Source organism: Ceratotherium simum, chromosome 5, assembly GCF_057802395.1.
Source record: "Ceratotherium simum simum isolate JZ-2026a chromosome 5, ASM5780239v1, whole genome shotgun sequence".
NCBI lineage: Eukaryota > Metazoa > Chordata > Mammalia > Perissodactyla > Rhinocerotidae > Ceratotherium > Ceratotherium simum.
The window spans coordinates 12023303-12046702 of record NC_141904.1 but is presented as its reverse complement, the minus strand read 5'-3'; the positions used below and the strand labels follow the sequence as shown (position 1 = coordinate 12046702).

Here is a 23400-nt window from a genome sequence, read left to right as displayed (position 1 = left end):
AATTTGTGGGAACCCAGTGCAAATGGAAACTCATGGGCTCTTGTTCAAATGTTATTAAGAATTTCAAGATGTCGATAGCAGAGCACTAAACCAAGTGAAGAGCCCTTCTGAGCACGGGCCGCTGTGCAACTGCACAGGCCCCATACCCTTGAAGCTGGCTCTGTGTGACAGGGTACATAAATACCACTAAGAACGTGCACCAGTGCCAAGAATTCCTTTCCCACGTTTTTTTAGTTCTGACACTAAATATTTAAGTCTTTTTGTTCTTTTTTTTAAAGTGTAAGAATTTGGAACTACTGGAGGTTAAAACATATTTTCTCGGTATATTTGAATCGTGCTTCATGGTTATTTTCAAGCAGACCACCTGGGTTCACATCCCCGCTCCACAGTTTACTAGCAGTGTAATCCTAGGCAAGTTAAATAACTTCTCTATATCTCAGTTTCCTCACTTGTAAAAATGAGGATAATAATAGTGTCTAACTCAAGAGATTGTTACAGGGTTAAATGAGATCATGTATGTAAGGTGCTAAATATAGTACCCAGGCCTGCAGCTAGCAGCTGTATACAAACTAGAAGAAGAGCCCCTCTGGACAGATGAATTAAAAGAGGCCCACCTCTGGCCAATGAGTCAGAGGAAGTTACCCTTTCCAGGTCTATGCTTCAGGGCCCAGGACTTGGCAAGCAGAGCTTGGCTGCATTTCAGCCCCACTCACACCCTTGGAAGGCCTCTTTGTGCTGGGCACAAGTGCTTAATCATGAGGGTGGCCTTGATCACATCTGATGCATAGTGAATGCTCCATAAAACTGAAGCTCATGTGAGGCTGTATAGTATAGTGGTTAAATTCATGGCCTCTGGAATCAGACTAGATGCAGAATTGTCAAGTTGTGAAGTTTGTCTTCAACACTCTCCACTCTCCTTCTGTGCACCCCCACTTCCTCCTTGAAATATCCCTGCTCTCATCCATCTTGTCTGAAGGAATTGGACATAGTCAGGCAGTTCAGGAAGACAGACTGTTTCCTTGGGAGCAAGATCTTAGAGAGGGAGAGTCTGGCAGGATCATTCAGCCCTGGACTTGAATTCTGGCTGCTGAATCATAGAAAATGTGTACAAGGAGCAAGAGAGTGGCCTTGGATTCACTATTGATCCTAACTGAAATTTCATATCCCCAGCACATGGTAAGGGATCAAAATTGTTTTATTGATAGTTATATGATAATTTTTTTCAGAGCAGAGGTCATGTGTTAAATTCCTTTTAATCTCTGTGATGTTAAGCACATGATATGCATTTAGTAAGTATGCACTCAATATAATAGTGTCATTGGTATATCATTTTGCAGGATGCTTTCATATGAACTGCTTCATTCTGTTTTCACCACAACCTTGTGAAATAGTCAGAACAGCCCTTTTCAGGCCAATTTTACAGATGAGGAAGGTGAGACCCAAGAGGGCACGTGGCCTACCCTTGAGCATATGGTTGATGAGAGATAGAAGCCGACCTTTGTCAGCCCCCCCAAGTGTTTTGACATTTTCCTGATGTGTAAAATCTAAAAGACTGGGTAGCCCAGCACAATACCACACCACATCTTTTGAATAAATAAATGAATGGAAGATTTAAGGCAACTAAGAGTCCTTATCCTTATTACTTATCTTTATCCAACTTACTTAGGAGAGGCATCCAAACTAGAGAGATTAAATTGAAAAAACTAGAATCAAGATGTCTCCAGTTCCAGATTGGTTCAGTGTGGGGGAGGGTGGAGAGGACCTAAAAAGAAAGATCATACTCCAAAATAACTGGATTGAGTTTCTTTGCATAACCATGCTTGGCGCCACACCATTTTGTTTTGTCATTTCCTTTGGTCAGCCTGATCAAATACTCTGCCCACTTAAGGGAAATTGACCTTGGAAACAATGTCCTGGGAGAAATGGCTGCTGCTGACGTACTTGAAGCACTTCGAGCCAGAAAGACAGGTAGAGTGTTTTCGGTTCATGTTCCCTCCCCCCATCCATATCCGCTCTTTCCTAAATGCTGTACTACACACAACTTGCTCCACATTTTTCATTAAATAACTGGCCTGAGCTATGTGATGACCAGGAGCACTGTCACAGGCCGGCCACCTTTGGATCAAATTGCCCAGTGATTTGCACAGAGTTCAAGAACTTTTGTGATGTCATATGTAGTCTTTGACCTAAGTAATGAATGTTGTTATGGGGACATTTTCTCTGTTGCCCTTTCTTTTCTCTCTCTTCTCTCATCCTCACCTGTTCTCTGAGGAACTCTCTTATTCTCCATTCTCCTTCCCAACCCAACCTGCAAATATCTCTCCAGATATCAATTGGAAAACTCAAGTAACAGTCCTTATAAGATTCTGATATGCTTTCTGGATCGTCAAAGAATGGTTCAATTGTGACGGGCATTGGGAGAGCATTAACGCTGCTTTATGACCATGTAATCCTTTGAAAATGAGAGAACCACGTGTGGAACAAGTTAACACTGGCCACCACCCCCCCTTCACCAATATGCATGACCAGAATTGATGATAGCCTCTTACTGCTGACGAGAGACGGTGAAGAAATGTCATTTTAAATAAAGCTCAATGAAAGACATCATAAATAGATTTGAAAATCCAAATTCAATGTTTAAAAAAGGGGCGAGAAATCTTGGTGCACTATCTGGCAGGTTATGTGGAGAGAATTAAGTAGTACAAGCATCCAGTCTGTATCATTTCTTCAATAAAACAGTCTTAGAGACATGGCATAATTTTAGAGTGCATTTTTTTTAACACTGGCAGTTTTAGAGAGAAGAATTACAATATTACTGTCCATTGCATTGCCATTTTTAAACTAAAACTACTACATTGCCATTTCTTAACAGCCAATCAAATGATTCCAAGATTTTAAAACTATCCCTTTATTTTAGAGAAACAGAACATCTACTTCCTAGTCCATTTGAGTTGAATTCAAATTCAACAGAATTATTCTGTTAAAATTAATCCAAATTTATGGGACCGGCCCGGTGGCGTAGTGGTTAAGTTTGTGCACTCTGCTTCGGTGGCCAGGGTTCACGGGTTCAGATCCTGGGCGCGCACTGACACACCACTTGTCAAGCCATGCTGTGGCGGCGTCCCGTAAAAGTAGAGGAAGATGGGCACGGATGTTAGCCCAGGGCCAATCTTCCTCAGCAAAAAGAGGAGGATTGGCATTGGATGTTAGCTCAGGGCTAATCTTCCTCACGAAAAAAAGAATAATTCAAATTTAACTTTAGTTTAAGCTCAATAAACTGAAAGCAAGTTAGTGATTTCATTCAGTTTTTCTTGGCACCACAGTAACTTTTTCACTCTTCACTGCGGCAGGAGACATTATAGAAGGCTACAGGCAATCTGCTGACCATCACTGTAGTGAGTGCTAATGATGGACGGTCTCAGATGATTTGATGGAAAATGATTATCAATGAGTACATATTTAGAGCTTCATATATCCTGCTTGCTTAATAAATGGCTCAATTTGCATAAATGGGAAGATAACTGTGAAATACCCACCTGAAAATACAAATACTCATTTAAAAAGCATTAAAAAGTAATTTAGTAGAAGAAAGTGGGTTTTTCCAAATGTAGTAGTATATATCATGAGTAGCTTTAATGCATCTACATTTTGAACCAAAATAATTATGGCATGCTTCTGATGGAGCCCTTCAATCAGATTGTTAGTTTGAACACCAAGAAATACTCCTCAAAACAGGTTTAGCTGGTTGGATTCTATAGGGAAAGTCTTGCTATTTAGCTCTACTGGCATCATTTTAAACATTAAAAGCAATTAGAAATATCACTGCTTGTAGAATTAATGTTCTTCTTTTGATTGCTTCTGTGTTCTTATCATCTGCAAGTTAATAAGCTAATTTCTAATTCTAATTCTATTTCTTTCATGAAATTCAAATTAACAGCCTAAGGTCATTTTTTTTACCAAGGAGTTCTTAATGTCCTGCTTTCAGTAATAGAACACACACAATGAAAGCTTCCTCAGAAACATCAGCAACCTCACTTCTTAAAAAAAAAGTTAACAAAGAGACAAACTGCTATCCACATCTGACAGTGTTGCTTTTTGACTAATAAAAAAAAAACAACTCAGAATACTTCAGGATCATTTCATTTATTCAATCTTTACTTATTGATTTCTTTCAACATACATTTATTAAACACCTATTGTGTGCCAGGCCATGTTCTAGACACTGGTGAGTTGAGCAATGAATTCCTGCCTCTTGGGGGCTTACGTCCTAGTGGAGGATGACAGACAGTAAACCAACAACAACAACAAGAAGTAAAACATGTACTATTGTATAGCAGATGGGGATCATTCTTAAGGGAAAAATAAAGCAAGAAAAGGAGATAGAGTGTGTGTCAGGGGGCAGGGGCTGCAATTTCAGTACGGGCAGCAAGGGAAGGCTGTACTAATAAGGGACATTTGAATAAAGAACAGAAGGAGTGAGGGAGCAAGCAATGTAGCTATCTGGGGGACAAGCATCCCAGGTAAATAGAACAGCAAGTGCAAAAGCCTTAAGGCAGGAGTCTACCTGGTGTGTTCTAGTGTCAGTCCAGAGGCCAGCATGGCTGAGATGGGGTGAGAGAGAATGGGAGAGTAATAGGACAAAAAGTCCAAGAAGTAACTATGGAGGCAGAGGCCCTTCTAGACAGTTATGAGATAGTTTTTAACTCTACTGAGATAGAAAAGCATTTGAGAATTTTGAGGAGGGGAGTGACCTGATCTGACCCACATTTTAACTGGATCACCCCAGCTCTGTGTTGAAAATAGATTGGAAGGGAGGCAAGGGCAGAAGCAGGGAGACCAATTAGGGAGTTTCTCTGGAAAAATTAAACAGAACCTTGCAGCAGACCTAGGACACCTAGCAATGAGGGTGTGGTGAAAAGCTAGAAAGAGGAGGATTAAGGAAAATTCTACACACTGAATAGTTGGGACTCAGCCTTTACCATACCCAAGCCTTCTTTGTCTGCTCTGCTTCTAGAAAGCTGATAGCCACATAGAATACTGGGGTATTTTCTGAGAAACTGACAGCTCCAGAGAAAGGAACTCCAGATACTGACAGCTGGCCACTCCTCATCATTCAAAAAAAGCTAGCAGATAAGCAAGCCCTGCACACACACAGGAGCTTCCCATCAGCCTTTGGATGCCTCATGCTTCGCTGTAAACAGAAATCTGAGAATCTCCAGACACTTGAGGCAAGTCTCCAACACAGGAAACCAAACCTGAAACAGAGAGAAAAAAAGAGCTATGAAGATGCAGAGACAATGCCAAAAATTAAAAAAAGAAGTTAGTTATAACACCCTCAGTGAAATAGAAGATAACGCATCTGTAAAAGAAGAACCGGATGCTATGAAAAAATAATAGTAATTAGAAAATAAGAAAAAGTTCTTGGAAAGTAAAAATGATAGCCAAAATAAAAATTTCAAAACAAACGTTGAAAGATGAAGTCAGGAAAGTCTTCAGAAAGTAGAACAAAAGATAGGGAGATGAAAAATTGATGAGAAAATATGAGAGAGGATCAGTCTAAGAGCACCAGTGTCTAAGTCATAGTTTCAGAAAAGAAAAAAGTGGGGAGAGGGCATTATCAAAGGAATAAATCAAGAACTTTCCCAAAACCAAGGGACATAAATCTGCATATTGAAAGACACCATTGAGGGCTATTGGGGGAAGAGGGAGAATCCCCCTCTGCCCTTTCCCTTAAGGTTCTTATGGCTGGCCAAATAATTAACAAGACAGGTTAGCAGGAGAAAATAATACCAAGTTTAATAACATGTATACATGGGAGAAACTCAGAAATGAGCAACTCGCCCCTCTGTCTAAGCTGCTTGCTAAAGTATTGTAGCTAAAGGCGAGGAAGGTGTTGGGGGTGGGTAGTGGTCTGGGACTTCAGAGGGCAAGAAGACAATTCACATGGAGAAAGAAATGCAAATGTTTGTCTGACAATTCTTTTCAGGGTCATCTATAGATAATGTGGTCAGGGAGAGATAGAGTTTTTGATAAAAGGGGCTTGGTGCCTTTCCTATTGTAACATCTATTTTACATTATCATTACAGCCATCATGATAATAACTTCTTCCTGAAACAGATCTTTTGTTTTAAATTCTTTAGGCAGTTTGGGAGGGGAAACTCAAATATTCTTCCTGAGTTTTCTGAGTCTTCAGCTCGAAATAATCCACATACCAGAGTGGTGCTTCCTGGGGTAACTTGCCCTAAGCACCATCAGGGCCCAGCACAGCTAATGATAAAAGGTATATCATCACGGCATTTAGAACACAAGGACTAATGGGGAGATCCTAACAACTTACTAAAAGAAAAGAAAAGAAAGATTGCATGCAAAGGACTGGGAGTCAGAAGGACATCAGACTTCCCAGCTGGACGCTAGAGGTGGTGCAGCACCACCATGACAACTCCGTGAGAACTCTGCATTCCCAACTTCTAACCAAAAGTGAGGATAAACTACGATGTTTTCACCACTCAAGAACTCAAACTCTGTACCTCCTCTGTATCCATTCTTAGGAAGCTTCCAGAGAACACGCTTGAGCAAAAAGAGGGAGTAAACCACAAAGACAAAGAATGCAGAATCCAGAAATTAGGAGAACCAATACAGAAAAGTAGAAAAAGGAGTCCCAGAAGATGATTGAGGGTCAGACCTCATTCAGAGTGGAGCAGAAAAATGGAAGACTTTGGAAAGGAGGAATACTGGGGTAAAAACTGCATTAATCGAGCATTGGAAGTGGGGATTTTGGAAGAAATACTGATAGGCGTATGAGAAATAAAAGAAATTGGGGGGAAATATTTTGAATAAGTTCTCAGAAAATTATGCAAATGAAAAAAACAAGGTAATTATCAACTCAGGCAAAAGAAAGTTATATAAGAAAAAGAAACACCGTGAACAAAACATATACGACTTTAACAGTGAATACATCAAGTGTTGATTTACCTAAAAATTGTGATATATTTCTATTGGGAGGTTTGGTGAGAGGAAGTGACAATAGTCAATATGTAAAATTTTAAACATCAAGAAATAATATAAGCACTTTATTTGAAGTAAGGCAGTAAATATCATGAAAAATAGCTGAATGAGTTGCAAGCAGTTAATCCCAAGAAAGAGCCTTTCTCCTGATTGCATTGGATCACCATGAGTCACATGCACACTATTAATCAATCACTGTGCCACAGAAGAAATACACTAATTAGCCAGTCCTGGGTTATGTGCCCATCCTTCGAGTGTGACCCCCAAGGAAACTCAAGGTTCTGTTCCAGAAAGAAGCTGAAATGGAAGCTGGGCAAGCAAAAACAAGAGATGTCCACTAAAGATGGAGAGCCAGTAATGGTATTAGAGCTGAAGAATGACAAGATCAGAGTTTTGCTTTCAGATGATTGATCTTGAAGCAGAGTCCAGGATGGATTTGGGGTTGGGGAAGTCTGGGGTTAGGAAGAGCAGTAGAAGGCTACCGTAATCATCCAGGTAGGAGATATGGCAGTGGGAATTGTTAAAAAACAAAATTCAATTGAGTAAATTTGAAGATCTAATTGGCTTTGTTAAACAACTTATGAATCGAGCAGCATCCCATCTAGCAAGTAAAGAGGAGCTCCAAGGAGCTGAACAAAATGGAAGGCTTTTATAGAGAGAAGGGGGTGGAAAAGGAAGTTCCTAACGAGTGGATTGTTTCAGGCAAGGTCACCTTCCTTTGGGGGAAGAGTGGGAGTTTATTATGCAGAATACCTCATTGGTGTTGATCAGGAAATTCCAGGCTGATTGGTTTAAAATTCCCCTCCTGGGAGAGGCTAAACTGCAATTAGGTTAGGTATTAAGTTGCGGTTGCTGTCATGGGGCTTAGCACAAGTGACTCAGTTTGGGGCCTGTTGTTTCTTTTTTAACATAATGGAAAAGAAAGGACTAGTGAAAAAAGTTATTACAGAAATAAGTTAATTGTTATGATCACTCACATCAGGAAGATATAGGGAAAGGGTATTAGGCGAGAGGAAAGTTGCCCAGTTAAGATGTGGGAGAATGCACCTCTCAGAAGCCGAAGACCCAGTCCATCAAATGGACTTGTGAGATAGCCCACCCACTTCCTGTTATGTTCTCCCCCCTCAGGTAAACTGCCGGTCTTAAAAGTTACAGTCACTCCTCAGATCTCTTCAGACACCTTCAGATCTATTTGGAAAGATAGCAAGATATCTAATATTACCCGTAAAAAGAAGAAAAAGGTATGCTCTTGGATGTCTGTATCAGAGTAGTAGCCACCAGGGGTGCTGTATGGAGCCTGGGCACGCAGCTGGGGTCGATTGTGCCATCAGCAGCAGATTTTGCACTTGATAAAATCATGAGAATTTTGGTTCTACATAACAGTCCCCTAAAGCATCGTTCCATTCTGATGGATGATGATTGTACCGAAGGACAAGAAATAAAGGAACAACATAGTTCCCTCAAATATTAGTGCAAACCCTGCCTCCTCTCTTCAACTCCGCCAGCCCCCACCCAAATCCTGGTTCCTGGTGGCCTATTGTGGACCTGAAATGGGGAATTTAGCTGAACTCTTTATGAGGCATGTGCTACCTCTTAGGGGGTAATGATTTGCATATGCTCACTCTCTATTGTATGAAGTTGAACTTCCTGCTTCTAATTTTAATTTACAATTTCCTGTTCATTATTTCACAGGCTAAAAACTGAATATGGATGCCATCTATTTCCATGGCCAACCACACATACCTGGAAAGATATTGCTTGCTCTGTAATAATATTTTTCACTGTAACCAAGCCCCTTTCAAGTTCTAAAATTTGATAAAACTATCTTATGAAAGGTCAAAGCAGTGTTAATCCTATCATGCTTGTCAACTTCTAAAATGTGAGTTTCACAAGTAGGCCTTAGAAAAAATAGGTGGGATTCTTTGGGGCTTCTTCTCTTGTACATGTGAAATTTATAATTTGAAGAAAGTCAGAATCTTTATCTAAGAAAGAGAGACTCTTCTTTCATAAATATATCCATAGTTGGAAACAATAGGAATGTTTGGAAATAATAACCACTTTCTAAAAGACAACATCCCCCAAAATGGGGATCTTCCCCAAATAAGGAAACTTCTGATCACTCTAGCCACCCCCCCCCCAATGAAGATGTTAGACAGAAAGGGAAGAAGTGAGGTTGATCTATGTGTGGATGATAAATTGGATTAGTGGAATTTTATGTGCCATGACAATATGGTGCAGGGATGAAAATGAAAAGCGTGGACTGGGGAGTTAGATGAACCAGAATTCTCTGTGGAAACCAGCTGCTTTCCAAGTGTGTAACTTTGGGCAAGTCAATTAACCTCATTGTGCTTCAGTTTCCCTTTATGTAAGATACAGATAAGAATACCATCTATGGGGGGCCGGCCCGGTGGCGCAAGTGGTTAAGTGTGCCCACTCTGCTGCGGCTGCCCGGGGGTCGCCCGTTTGGATCCCGGGCGCACACCAACTCACCGCTTGTCAAGCCATGCTGTGGCGGCATCCCATATAAAGTGGAGGGAGATGGGCATGGATATTAGCCCAGGGCCAGTCTTCCTCAGCAAAAAGAGGAGGATTGGCAGATGTTAGCTCAGGGCTGATCTTCCTCACCAAAAAAAAAAAAAAAAAAAAAAAAAAGCATCTATCTCATTTGGTGAACATTAAATGAGAGGACACGTGGCAAGCATCTTAGGACAATACTTGTTTCTTAGTACATGCTCTCAAATGAATATTAGTGGCTCTTACTACTGCTGTTATTATTGTTGATGTTAGAATTGAGTGATCCAGGGCCGGCCCTGTGGCTTGGTGGTTAAGTGCGCGCGCTGCAATGCTGGCGGCCCGGGTTCGGATCCCGGGTGCGCATCAGGCACCACTTCTCCGTCCATCCTGAGGCCGAGTCCCACATGCCGCAACTAGAAGGATGTGCAGCTATGACATACAACTATCTGCTGGAGCTTTGGGGGGAAAAAATAAAATAAATAAAATCTTTAAAAAAAAAAAAAAAGAATTGAGTGATCCCAGTTATTTCACTCAGGACAGCTACATAAGAAAAATAGAAAAGAATAAAAAAAAGGAGACTTAAGACCTCTGCATTTTGAAGTTAAAAAAAAACAAACAGTCATTCATTCTATGTACAGGTGTAACAAGTGCTGGCAAGTTCGTGGAACCAAACCAACTGTGGAATAAATTATGTCTCCTCTTGAGGATCTTAGCATCTAGCAAGGAAGACAAGATCCTCATACATTAAAAGTAAACAACAATGGAGCATAAGAGTTGAAATAATATGTCATTAACCAGGGTAAGGAAGGTTATAGAGTAGTGAGATCAATTTAACAAATCTCCAGAACTTAAATATCCATTGTGTGAGGCCTCCTGAGAAATTATTCCTGATTTAAAAAAAAAAATTGAGGGGCCAGCCCCATGGCATATTGGTTAAGTTCACGCACCCTGCTTGGTGGCCTGGGGTTCGCAGGTTTGGAACCCAGGCGTGGACCTACACACCGCTCATCAAGCCATGCTGTGGCAGCATCCCACATAAAAAATGGAGGAAGATGGGCACAGGTGTTAACTCAGGGCCAATCTTCCTCCCCCAACTCCCCCCAAAAAATTGAAATTTGCCACTGACATCTACTGGATGAGAGTGTAAAATCTATATGCCTCTTTAAGGGTCTTTTCGCAATGTCTATCAAAATGAAAAATACATAGATTTTGACCCAGATATTCTACTTCTAGAAATTTATTTTACAGATATACTCTCACACCTGTGCAAAGAAATATACATAAGGATGTTCACAGCAGCACTGTTTATTATACACTGGAAACAACTAAATGTCTCTCAGAGGATACTCAGGGAAATAAATCACAGAAAATATATGTGGTGGAATACTATGCAGCCATCAAGAGGAATAATGTAGATATGTAAATACTTATATGGAAAGGTAAAGTAATACTATTAAACAAAAAGAGCAGGCTAGAGAATAGTACATGTGAAAAATTCATATTAAAAGTGAATTGATGTAATATGAGCCAGCAATTTCACTTCTTCTTTTTTTTTTTTTTGTGAGGAAGATCAGCCCTGAGCTAACGTCCATGCTAATCCTCCTCTTTTTGCTGAGGAAGACCGGCTCTGAGCTAACATCTATTGCCAACCCTCCTCCTTTTTTTGCCCCAAAGCCCCAGTAGATAGTTGTATGTCATAATTGCACATCCTTCTAGTTGCTGTATGTGGGACGCTGCCTCAGCATGGCCGGAGAAGCGGTGCGTTGGTGCGCGCCCGGGATCCGAACCCGGGCCGCCAGGAGCGGAGCGCATGCTTAACCGCTAAGCCACGGGGCCGGCCTGCAATTTCACTTCTGAGTATATACACAAAAGAATTGAAAGCAGGATCATGAAGAGATATTTGTATACCCATGTTCATAGCAGCGTTATTCACAATAGTCAAAGGTGGAAGCAACCCAAATGAATGGATAAGGAAAATATGGTATATACACACGATGGAATATTATTCAGCTTTAAAAGGGAAGGAAATTCTGACATATGCTACATGGATGAACCTTGAGGACATTATGCTAAGTGAAATAAACCAGTCACAAAAAGACAAATACTGTATGATTCCGCTTATATGGGATATTTAAAGTAGTCAAACTGAGAAACAGAAAGTAGAATGGTGGATGCCAGGGGGAGGAGAGGGAAATGGAGAGTTGTTTAATGGGTATGGAGTTTCAGTTTTGGAAGATGAAAAAGTTCTGGAGATTGATTGCATAACAGTGTGAATGTACTTAATACTATTGAACTGTACACTTAAAAATGGTCAGGATGGTAGACTTTATGTTTATGTTATGTGTATTTTACCACAATTAAAAATTTTAAAAATGAGCTGATGTATTAAGTGTCTGCTTGCACATATATAGGAATTTCTGGAGAGTCTATTAACAGTACTTGCTTTTTTTCATTGTATACCCATTTTACTATTTTAATGTTTTTATCATTTATGAGCTCTCAATTTAAAAAACTTAAAATTGTTCAATAAACAGCAGTAACAGCATTTTTTGGTTGCTATGTGACCTGGTGCCAAAAGAGTAAAAGAGACACAGTAAGTGCTATTATTTCATGGAAGGATATGAATAAATGGTGGCAAAGAGTGGTCGGTGAGGACACAAAGGTGTGTAAGTTTTTCCTAAATGCAGAGGGCAATTTCAGAAATGTTAAAATGTGAGGGGAAAAAAAAAAGACCGCAGGGTGTGTTTGGATGACCGAGCAGACCAATTTGATGAGGGTCTTGGATAGCAGTGCTTGGACGCTAGAAAAGTAGGGTTGGGGCCATATTGTGGCAGGATTTAAATGACCAACTGGGTCATTTAGATTTTGTTCTGACAATAACGTGGGGCTGTGGAATGTTCTGAGCAGGAGAGTGCCAGGTGGAAAAAGGGATATAGGAAAATTAAACAGGCACGTTAGATTGAAAGCCAGTTAGACTGGGGAGGAGAGACAGGAAGGAAGTCAGGACACAATAATCCAGGGGCAGGGTGATGAGGCTCAGACTCGGCCCAGCCATGTACCATTCCTCCTCCTTAACCATCCTCTAGCCTTTCATCCTTTCATCTGAGTTTCCCTCCTTTTCTATTTCAAACTGCCCAGTTCCCACCAGCTGGGTGCATTTTATCCTCATCTGGTTCCAGCCTTCTTTTTGTATGAGCTATCTAGCATGTAGAGCCATCTCTAGTCAGATGTGTGGTCACTTAATATGAACAAAATGTGTGTTTTGTATGGTTCATCTGGGTTTGTTTATAGGCGTTTTTGTTTGGCTCACAAAGTTAGTGTGGTCAGATTCACATCTGCCACCATTACCACTGCTCTGCACCGGCTGACAGCTCGTAGAGGTTTGCTTTCTTCACTCGTTTCCTGGCCTCCAGGGTCTCTCACCTCCCCGCAGTTCAAACTTCACCTCTTCCTTGAGGCTTTTGCTCACTGTGTCAGTTCTCAGCAATGTCTCTGTCCCTCACAGCACTGAACACACCACTCAACAAACAGCACACATTATCATCTCGTCAAATGTGACCCTGTGTCCTTATTTGTATTTTTACACATTTATGCTAGGAAGAAGGACCTTGCCACCCACTTCCGAAAAAACTGGCCATGAAAACCCTGTGAATAGCAGCGGAGCATTGTCTGATATAGCGCTGGAAGGTGAGAGGATGGCGCAAAAGACCAGGCAGGGTTCCCCTCTGCTGTACACAGGGTCACTAGGAGTCAGAATTGACTCCACAGCACTAATAACAACAACACATTTATGCATCCTTGTCTCCTCTGCCAGGCTCCTTGAGCCTGGTTAGCACCTCCAGGCACAAGGCCTGGCATCAAGAGATGAGGGGATGATGAGGCCCAGCAAGAAGAGGTGGGAGGCTCTGAATTCCAAACCTGACACAGCAGGTGTCCACCACTAGGTGGTGGTGGTAATCAGGCATCTCCTTAGGCTCTCTGTGCGTCAGTTTTCTTATCTTTTAAATGGAGATGCTGTCTGCTTTGCTTGGGAAAATATAATAGGTAATATTACCCCGGGCTAGGAATAGAAGAACCCTGGCCTCAAAACTGTAACCTTCACCTAATAGCAATGTGCTCTTTAAGTTACTCACTTTTCTGGACCCCATTACTCCTACACATAAAAGGAGGAGGTTAAACTGTCAGACCAGAGGTTCTCAGAGTGTGGTCCCCAGGGTTCCTGAGATCCCTCCTTCAAGGGACCAATGAAATCAAAACTATTTGCATAACAATATTCAGAGCTGTCCCTCTTCTCACTGTCACTCATGAATATAGTGTTTTCCAGAACGTACATGATATGTGATGTTACTGCTCTAATGCTAATTTGTAATTGGTTTATTTCTGTTATTTTTAAATGAATGAGTACATTTTAAATTTTTCCCCCATTTTACATTTTCCTTTAAATTAAATATATATCCTACATAAACAAAAACTCTTTAAGGTCCTAAGAATTTTTAAGTGTTAAGGGGTCCTGAGACCAAAAAGTTCGAGAACCATTCAACCAGATTTCTAGAACATTCACTCAAATAATTCCGTCCCATGAGGCAAGGCATTTTTTAGATTACTGAGGATAAGGAAGTGATAAAGACAAGGTCCCTGCTCTGATGGAGTTTACATTTGGGAGGGACGAGGCAAACGAATACATTAACAAGATAATTTCTGAGAGCCGCAAGTCTCCCGAAGGCATAAAGCAGGACACGCGTTCCCCGCAGGGTGCGCCCGCTCTCCCCAGAGTGACACCGCACGCGGGCGACTCAGGCCTTCAGCCGGTAGCCGCCAGGAGGCCCTGCGGGAAGCCCCGGCGCGCGGGGCGGGGATGCGCCGGGCGCTGGCGTGCGGTGACGTCACTAGGCCGCGCCAGCCAATCGCGGGCAGCCGCTGCCGTAGGCCCCGCGGGCCTGCGGGCGGCGCTGTGGCCCCTCGGGCGGCCCCACAGAGCCGCCCTAGCCGCCCTCCTCCGGCGACCCAACGTCTCGGCGGCCGGCTCCGCGCCGCCGTCATGGCCGACGTGGAAGACGGCGAGGAGCCCTGCGCCCTGTCGTCGCACTCCGGGAGCGCAGGCTCCAAGTCGGGAGGCGACAAAATGTTCTCTCTCAAGAAGTGGAACGCGGTGGCCATGTGGAGCTGGGACGTGGAGTGCGATACGTGCGCCATCTGCAGGGTCCAGGTGATGGGTAAGCGCTCACGAGGCCCGGGCCGCGCTGCGGCCTCCGCGGAGCCGGCCCCTGGCGGGGGGCGGACGAAGCCTCGGAGAGACTCCTGCCCCGGCGCGAGCGGGCCGGGGACCACGCTGGACGGGAGGCTGCGGCCGCCGCCTGGGGGCTGGGCTTCAACAGGCGCCCGGCGCCGGGGGCTGGCGTTCTGTGGAGAGAAACGGGCAGTGGGCAGAGGAGTTAAACAGGATAATTTCAGGTAGTGACGGGTGTGATCAAGAAGATAAAACTGGGAGGCTTGGTGGGAGCTGGGAGGAACCACTTCGGTTTGTGTGGCCAGCCCCGACAGCCCCTTCTGAAAGCAAACCGCGGAGAGGTCGGGGTGAAGGCCTTGAGTCAGCAGGGCTCGGTGATGGTTCTGCTCACACACCGGCGATGCCCCCGAGTCATCTTCCCGCAAACCACACCTCGGTTCCGCTCCTGCGAGGCGCGGGGAGCAGAAGCCTTCCCAGCCGCTGCATTTCTGGATTAGCTCCTGCTGTTCTGCTGGCTTTTAAATCCGCACGATTCAGGACGCGGCAGATGTCACTCGCTCGGCTAAGGGGGTACAGTGTGGTTCAAGAATGTTTAAATTTCCTGGGAATTGAAGAATGGAAGCCCTTTATTTAGAAACATGAAACTTCTTCCCGGCCCCTCCCCATCATATCTTTCCTTAGAAAGATACTGCCCTGCTCTGCGTCGGTCCTTGACGGAGAACCCCGTTTCACAAATGAGTTTTATTTCTTTCTACCGTATTTTGAATAAAAATATTGGACCAAGTGAAACCTTTCAGAACAGCTTCATCTCTTTACGTTGTATATGGTTTCTGTTTTAAGATCTCAGACCACCTTGGAAAAGACGGGCTGTTTAAATGCAAGTTATAATTTGAAGTAAGGCATTTAAAACTAGTGAGAGCATCCTAAATGCCTTTTCTTGAGGGCAGATGAAGAAAACTGAGGTTTCTGTAGTTTTTAAACTTTGTGTCTTGTCCTAAAAAATGAGAGAATTGGAGAAAAGAGCTTGAAGAGAATTGCTCTCCCTTCTCGAGGGATGAAATTTTAAACCTACCAGTATCAAGAGATTCCACAATTTACACTCTCTTTAGTTTGCTCTCTTGTGTTTTATTCATAAGGACTTGTTTCAGAAATAATTTACAACAATGGGATTCAAATATTTTTATTCTACTTTTGAGAGAACGTGATTTCTTTGAAACATGATCCACTTACTTTACATATTAGGTTTTAAAAGCACCTTGTTTATTGGCCTGCAATACAGCCCCTTTACTCCAACCCTTACTTAAGAACTAGAATCATAATTTCCAGTTTGGGTGGCATTTTTAGCTTTTCCAGGCGACTTAATCTTTTGGTCTCTTGCGAGAATGTTTATTTTTCTCTCCAAAGAAAAATTTTAAAATAGTAAGTAGAAATGCGGAATTTAAAATAATGGTTGAAATTTTGCAACAAATAAACTTTACTGGGATATTTAAAGTAAGTCAAAATATGGGCTGTCAATAGCTCACATTCACATTAACTTTCTAATTATAGCAAGTGTTCTACTGTGGATTAATGTTGCAGGTGGACAACAGCTGTACTTTGGGTTCAGGAAAGCATTCTGGACTAGACCTTTGTATTTTGTTTATGAGGTGTTAAAATCCACTTAGTGGTCAGGTGACAGACAGCAGAAGGAAGTTTGTTTTTCAGACTCCCCAGCCCTTACCCTAGCATCATTCTGAAAGGTGTTACTGTTACTATACTCCTTAGAAATGTGCTCTTTTGGATATTAGAAACATCCTCAAAAGAAGCTTTTTCCTTAATCTGAAACTTTAGGTATTTTTTCCATATAAGTCAGTTTTTGATAATGAATCTAAATCAAAGCCATAAGCACCATTCAGGGATTTCTAGATTCTACAAAAAGAGCCCACTTAATCCCATTTCCTTAATATTTGGAATTCATCTCGTACACCTAAATGATTTATTATGACTTCTTGATCCAAGATTTACCTGTCAGCCCATTCTGATGTGGTTAACGCTCTCTTCCTCCGTTTCCACTCTCCTCTCTCCGTTCTGCAAGGAGCGGATGGCACAGTGAGCAAGTGCTGATGAGGAAGAGGGGAGTAGGTTTGCTAGCACTGCCAAGTTCTGAAGAGCCAGAGTGACCAACATGGCTGCATGTTAACTGGGACATTTGATGTAACCTTTTGGAGGCTTGTTTTCCTAATCTGTAAAAGAGGCAGTTGGGATCACAAACTCGAATTCTGTGATTGCACAGAACCAGCCATGTCTCCACTGTTAGATCACGATCCTTAGGCTATTTAGTTGTTTGCCTGTCCACCTCCCCATATGCTGGTGAGACCAGGGACCCAGACTTGGTCATTTTGGTGTCCCAGTGCATAACTCCTTGTATAGAATAGATACTCAGTAATTGTGGAGTTGAAGAAAGCCTCAGGAGGCAGTGGTTGTTTTTCATCCATGCTGAAGAGGCCAGGGTGGTGTGTTTTTTTAGGGTAAGGGTGTGCAGAGAGGCAAACAAATGCCTGAGCAGAACCCAGGGTAAGAGGAGAAGCAGGCTTCAGCTCCACCGTGGCTCTACTTTTACCGAATTATTTTTCTCCAACTTATGTTAAAAACTATTTTTTTCTGTTGGTTTGAACTTCCTTTTATCCAACTTTGATTCCTCTTCCAGCTAGTGAATGAATCTATTGCATAGCTCCCTGAAATATTCTGTTACCTCCTTCATCAAGCAAATAGTAATACAGATTGAATTTTGAAAACTTATAGTATACCCTTTAGGTTCTCATTCCTAGTGTTTACTCCCAAGTACTTTATTAAAATACTTAGCCATTGTTGGGTAAAGGCTTCGGGTTCAGACTTATTTGTAAAGGGAACATTTTCTTAAGGAAAAAAGAGAACTTAGTATTTAGGAGGGTTTTTTTTTTTAATTTAATTTTTATATAGATTATACAGTCACATAATTCAAATATTTAGGCAAAAATACAATGAAAACTCCTTCCCATTCCACCCTCTCCCAGGTAAACTTTATTATTAGTTTCTTGGGTATCCTTCTAGAGTTTCTTTATGTATGTATAAGCAAATGCCAGTATATAAGCATGGCTTATTTAAAAGGGTGTCTTGAAAATAAACTGCTTCTAAGGTTGATCTTCTAAGACATGTGAGCATGCTCAGTGAGCTTATAATAACTTCTAATATTGTGGAATATGGCATATTTTTCTCTAGTGGTTGCATCTTCCATCAGGACATCTTTTCATCAGAGCTTTATTATTTTTTTTTTTAATTGATGTTTTAATGATTTTTAACATTGTGAAATTTTGGGTTGTGCATTTTTGTTTGTCCATCACCATATATGTGACTCCCTTCACCCCTTGTGCCCACCCCCCACCCCCCTGCCCCTGGTAACCACAGTACAGTTTTCTCTGTCTGTGTGTTGGTTTATATTCCACATATGAGTGAGATCATACAGTGTTTGTCTTTCTCTTTCTGGCTTATTTCACTTAACATAATACGCAGAGCCTTACTTTTCATGAGTAAAAATAGAGGGTCGTAACCCTTGTGAAATTGCCCCCGTCATAAGTAAATTAGTAGAGGGCCTTGTACTTTTCATTTTTAAACAGTTCTGTTCAGATGAGAAATCAATAGTATGAATCTTTTATCTCCATCTCTAACCCTTTGGGCTTTTATTTGACTTTGAAGTGTCTGGGTTTTGAAAATTGCATTCTGATCATCAGAATGAGAATTGCTATTTGTTTACTTTTAGATGCCTGTCTTAGATGTCAAGCTGAAAACAAACAAGAGGATTGTGTTGGTATGTTGTAATTTCATTCTCTTGCTTTTCCAACTGAAGGTTTTCTCTCAGTGGGGATGTTTGAATTTGCAATTAAGATTGACTTTATCAATACACAAAAATAAACTGTAAAGCAGTGATCCATTATTAATATAAAATGTGTTGGTTCTCAAAAGGCCTTAATGGAATTAATCTGCAAGTGCTTTTATTGCCTGTAATTAAGACCACTTGGTTATATATTCCAGACATAGGCACAGTAAACATTTTGATAATCAAAAAAGAAAGAATTCTCTTCTATTAATAAAATCATAAAATAAAGAATTTGCCAAAACATCGTTTAAATTTTGACTATGTTATAGATCAGTTTTGGTAGGATTTTATTCCAATAAAGCATTTCATTTTCAATACTCTTTTATGATACAGTATTTAACTTTTCAACTAAGGTAGAAAAGATTTTAAATCTCCAGATTTTTTTGGAATGTGGTTTGTGTATAGAAATCTTTTCAGTTTTCCTTAGAGTCTGGGACTGCAAAAGTTGTCTTAGGCTAAATATTTTAAGCAGTTTAACAGTTTTTGTCCTAGTTCTTGAGGTCATCTAGATTGCTGTATAAAAGTGTTTAAAGGTTTTCCTAGAATGAAAGGTTAACTTTGTACTTTGTGTTTGCGTGGTTTACATACAGCTTAATAATGATTTATGCAGTTTTTATCAAATCCTGTTTCTTCCTCCCAGAACACTTAGAATGATTCCTAGAATGATTCCTTGCTTCCTACCCCTACAGCCAATTTTCATAAGAAGGTTTTTTTTCTTTTCTCTTTTTTTCCTGTTTCTTTTGTCATTCTGTTATCATAGAGCTCAGCTGGTCAAGCAAGGGACAAATGAAGCCCACATTTGAGATTGTATTTCAGATTGTGGGTGATTTCTCTTGGTTTAAAATTTTTCTTTCATGCTGTTTGTTTAAAAAATATTAATTTGGGAATTATGAGGTATAGGCCAGCTTTCTTTGATCACAGAGAGACCTCCTTTTCCAGCCAGCCACTTTGAAAATTTTATTCTGTTTGTCACATGAAGAATTGCACTGCTTATGGATGACTTAACAGTTCATCACCACTTCTAGAAAACAACTCAGTAGAGGTACAACTGATGATGTTTGTCATCTATTTATAATAGCCTGCTAGGAACTGAAAACATTCGAAACTCGTTATATCTCAGTAAATAAAAATCAGGAGGACATTTTTCAATAAAATAAAACCCAAAAGGTCTCCAAAGTCAGTGCGTGACTGAGAAAGGCTGGGATCTCAGGAAGCCTCAAGTCCTTTAACCTCGTAACTTCAGGAAGACAGCCTGTGGAGCTGTGTAGGAACTGGGGAGCCACTACATCACCCACAGATACTAGAACAGTGATGGAAAGTCCCCCTACACAGTGCCTTACCTCACTTCTTAAGTGTAATTTACACGTGTAAGTTTCTATTTTTTTATAGAGTTATTTTGACCAGTTAACCGTGTTTATTCAGAATTATGAACCATGATTATTGTTCATAATACAAAGTAAGCTGTAATTTTGAGCTCAGTAATTTAAGTTGAAATATGTAATGTCAGGTATTCTTTTTTTCTTTCAGTGGTCTGGGGAGAATGTAATCACTCCTTCCACAACTGCTGCATGTCCCTGTGGGTGAAACAGAACAATCGCTGCCCTCTCTGCCAGCAGGACTGGGTGGTCCAAAGGATCGGCAAATGAGAGCGGTGGAAGGCTTTCTTAGTATAGTTGTTCCGAGCCCTGTTGGATCTTGTTATCAGGTGCCGTACAAAGGCTGGAACACTCCAGGGGACTCATTCTTCAAATAGGAGGAGACAGATCTGTGGTCCTATGGGACTCATCAAAGGCATGGTTTAGTGTTTTGTCAGTTCTATTTTCAAAAGTTCTCTACAATTAAGAAGATAATTTATTAAAGATGGTCTTTCCTACCTCTGTGGTATGTGTCATATACACTGCTTAGAAGTGCTATAAAGGAGGACAGAACTACAATTGAATGACTTTTATAATTTACTTATTGATAACCAAGGGGCTGTGGAAGCAGTTCCATTCAGAGGATAACTTTTTGCATGCTTTACGGTTGATCAGTTGAAAAAAAAAACATGTTATAGTAACAAATAAAGTGCAGTTTAAAACCCAACTCTTCTCCTTAATTTGTCCTAATATTTATTTTTGGTGGAGATTGGGTGATTCATTGAATCTTTATTTGATATAAAGAGGATTTTAAGTTTGGACCAGTGCACAGGATAGATGAAATTTGACCTTTGGGTGTATGGGCTTTTGATTGTCATTTAGGTTATATCGTTCTCCACCTTGGACTCATCAAGGAAACCCAGATCTGCACTCACCTCACTGTTCAGTCACTGAGTGGTGAAGGTCAGAAGTATTTTCAAGTTCTGGTCAGATTATGTTGTAATTTAACTGTGTTTTAGATGGAATGTTAATGAGGGGGAAATGTTTACCACTGTAGCATTAGATCAAAAAGGTTATTTTATCACATGGTGTGTTAATAAATAGTTTATTCTGTTTACTTCATTTGAATTGTCATTATTGCAATTTTATGCATAACCTTAAACTATCAAGTGAGTGCTTTCATTTAATTTGGAAAAAATATTCCTATACTTTCATTTGGTAATAATAAAATTTAAAGTTTATTACCTGCAAACATATAAATGCGAGAAAATAATTAAATTTTAGCAAACTCATTTACACTTAGTGGAGGTTATCTTGTAATAATTTATAGACCACAAGTTCATTTTGAATTTTTCCATAATAGAGGCTACTGCTATGAATTTAATAAATTAAAACGTTAAAATCTTACCGATTCACTTCTACAATTTCAGAGTTTGCTAGTCTGAATCTTTAAATCTAAAGAATGTGGATACGTAAAAGAACATTAAAGATAATTATAATAATTAGAATAAAAAATTAGAATTCTCTATGCTTTCACACTGGTTACTATTTATCAATCAGATTTCTCTGGAAATTTTTGCTTATATATTCTTTCACAATTGTCTATCTACAGAGAAACTTAATTACAATGTACAAATGTTTGACCATTTGAATGTGTTTATCGTTGTGCAGTGAACTATTTTAGCAGCTTTTTGTTTGACCTTTTTAAAAAGTTGTATCCATAAAATGTGAGCCAAATATTTGGCTTTCCAGTGAAGAGAGAAACAGTAAGAATGTTGAGTTATTTTGGTCAGTATGACAGTATGTAAATGAAATGTGGAGGATGGTGATAATACTTTGATTTTCCACACAGCAGAACCGCAGCAGGCCCACCACCTAACAAAGCTCTGTTTCTGTCACATGGGCATCCAAGGGTAGAAGAGGAGGAGGGACTGGACAAAGCTGCTCTCATCCTGCCGTCCTGGGATGATATCAGCTCATCTGCATACCATCTGAAAGTAGGACATATTGTTTCATCAGAAAGAACACACTGGGACATTTACTTGTGAGTTTCAATGCACAAGTTAACCACTGAACAGGTTTTTCTTTCCATTTGATTAAACTCTTGAATTTTATTTTACTAGTTTATTGGAAAATGACGTTTGTCATCTTTAGCTATTTAATTTTCCATCTGTACCAATTGGACAGCTGACATGCAAGTCAGTAAATCTCACCCTATCAAATCCATCACTTCCTTTTTATAAAAATGTGTCCCCTTTACTATCCTGAAGTGAAATTCATAAATATATTTCCACACATAATTAAAACTTATGTAATAATAATTGTAATATAAAATAGAAATAAAAGGAAAGTAATTTATAATTCATTTGTAATTCAGTATGTAAATGCTTGAGCATAATTACATCAGAAGACATAATGAAAGAGGCTGATGCTTATGTGGATATGTGTGTGTGTGTGATCACTACAGGTAGATAGCAACAATATAAACTGTTGTGACTCAGAAACATGAGTATTTTCATTGATATTAGGACTTTTTTCCTCCCAGAATGGTAGATTGTGCTTAGTAAAGCTCTGAACAAAGCAATGTGCAATCTTTTGATTTACATGTTAGTTGCATATTTGGAAACTTCATTGGATTTTAAAGCTGTGCAAAAAAGTACTTTGTGTTTATATGTAAAAAGAACTTACGATCTAGGCTCAGATAAACAGATTTTTCTGTTATGTAAATAGATATTTGAAGGTCAGGCAGGATGCTGAACTATGTTTCATTATGTGAGACCATCCCATATGGTGCAAGATGTTGACCTTCCCTGGCCCCCACCTACCAAACTTGCAAGATGTTGACCTTCCCTGGCCCCCACCTACCAAACTTGCAAGATGTTGAACTTCCCTGGCCTCCACCTACCAAACTTGTGAGATGTTGAACTTCCCTGGCCCCCACCCACCAAACTTGCAAGATGTTGAACTTTCCTGGCCCCCACCCACTAAACTCCAGTGGTGCCATCAATCTTCATGCCATCCAAAGAAAACTCACATTTCCAAATCATCCCCTTTAGAGGTCGTATTGGTTTCTTTGGGAGCACTGATCTAAGTGTTTGTGCAGGCAATTACCATGTCTGCTTTGCTGCCACAGTCTCCCAGAAACACCCTAAAATGACACAGACACAAAGTAACTTCTTTAAAAGGTATAAAGGGTTCGGATTTTTGAAAAGCTGCTAACCTAAAAAGGAGAGTTCATACAGCCAAATCACTGATGTGTGTGCTCTTCTCTAGAAGTGAACAACTGTGTAATACCTAGGACACACGTGTGGTTGGTGAATATCCATTTGGCTATCTTCTAGGCTTAAAGAATAAGCTCAAAATTGTTTTAACTGAAGCTAATATAGAAGACTTTAGAATCAGAAAAA

General features: G+C 40.5%; 2 protein-coding genes across 5 annotated transcripts in view; both read left to right on the top strand.

Annotated features, from left to right (window-relative positions):
* Positions 1–8276, top strand: part of LOC147916966 (uncharacterized) — a 44684-nt gene extending 36408 nt beyond the window's left edge. The window contains exons 8-9 of the mRNA XM_087431659.1: positions 1862–1968; positions 8134–8276. Coding sequence (XP_087287785.1) covers positions 1862–1968; positions 8134–8276 — 250 coding nt within the window. The remainder of the gene's footprint in view (positions 1–1861; positions 1969–8133) is intronic.
* Positions 8277–14509: 6233 nt separating this feature from the next.
* Positions 14510–22365, top strand: RNF7 (ring finger protein 7). Of its 4 annotated transcripts, none has more exons than XR_015552156.1 (4): positions 14522–14732; positions 18522–18569; positions 20166–20956; positions 21849–22365. XR_015552156.1 is itself a non-coding variant. In XM_014789110.2 (3 exons), exons 1-3 carry the CDS (start codon positions 14558–14560, stop codon positions 20220–20222), a joined length of 273 nt encoding a protein of 90 aa, XP_014644596.1. In that variant the 5' UTR covers positions 14510–14557; the 3' UTR covers positions 20223–21115. The 4 variants fall into 4 exon arrangements, 2 of the variants coding, with proteins under 2 accessions (XP_014644596.1, XP_004419355.1); XR_015552157.1 differs by having other exon boundaries at positions 21846–22365; XM_014789110.2 differs by lacking the exon at positions 21849–22365 and having other exon boundaries at positions 14510–14725; positions 20166–21115.
* Positions 22366–23400: the final 1035 nt, after the last annotated feature.

What these genes read in the sequence shown, in the direction of transcription:
- RNF7 (XM_004419298.3), top strand. Translation starts at nt 14,558, where the DNA reads ATGGCCGACGTGGAAGACGGCGAGGAGCCCTGCGCCCTGTCGTCGCAC. An exon ending in CTGCAGGGTCCAGGTGATGG is followed by an intron (nt 14,733 to 18,521) that starts GTAAGCGCTCAC and finishes GTTTACTTTTAG; the next exon opens with ATGCCTGTCTTAGATGTCAA. An exon ending in CAAACAAGAGGATTGTGTTG is followed by an intron (nt 18,570 to 20,165) that starts GTATGTTGTAAT and finishes TTTTTCTTTCAG; the next exon opens with TGGTCTGGGGAGAATGTAAT.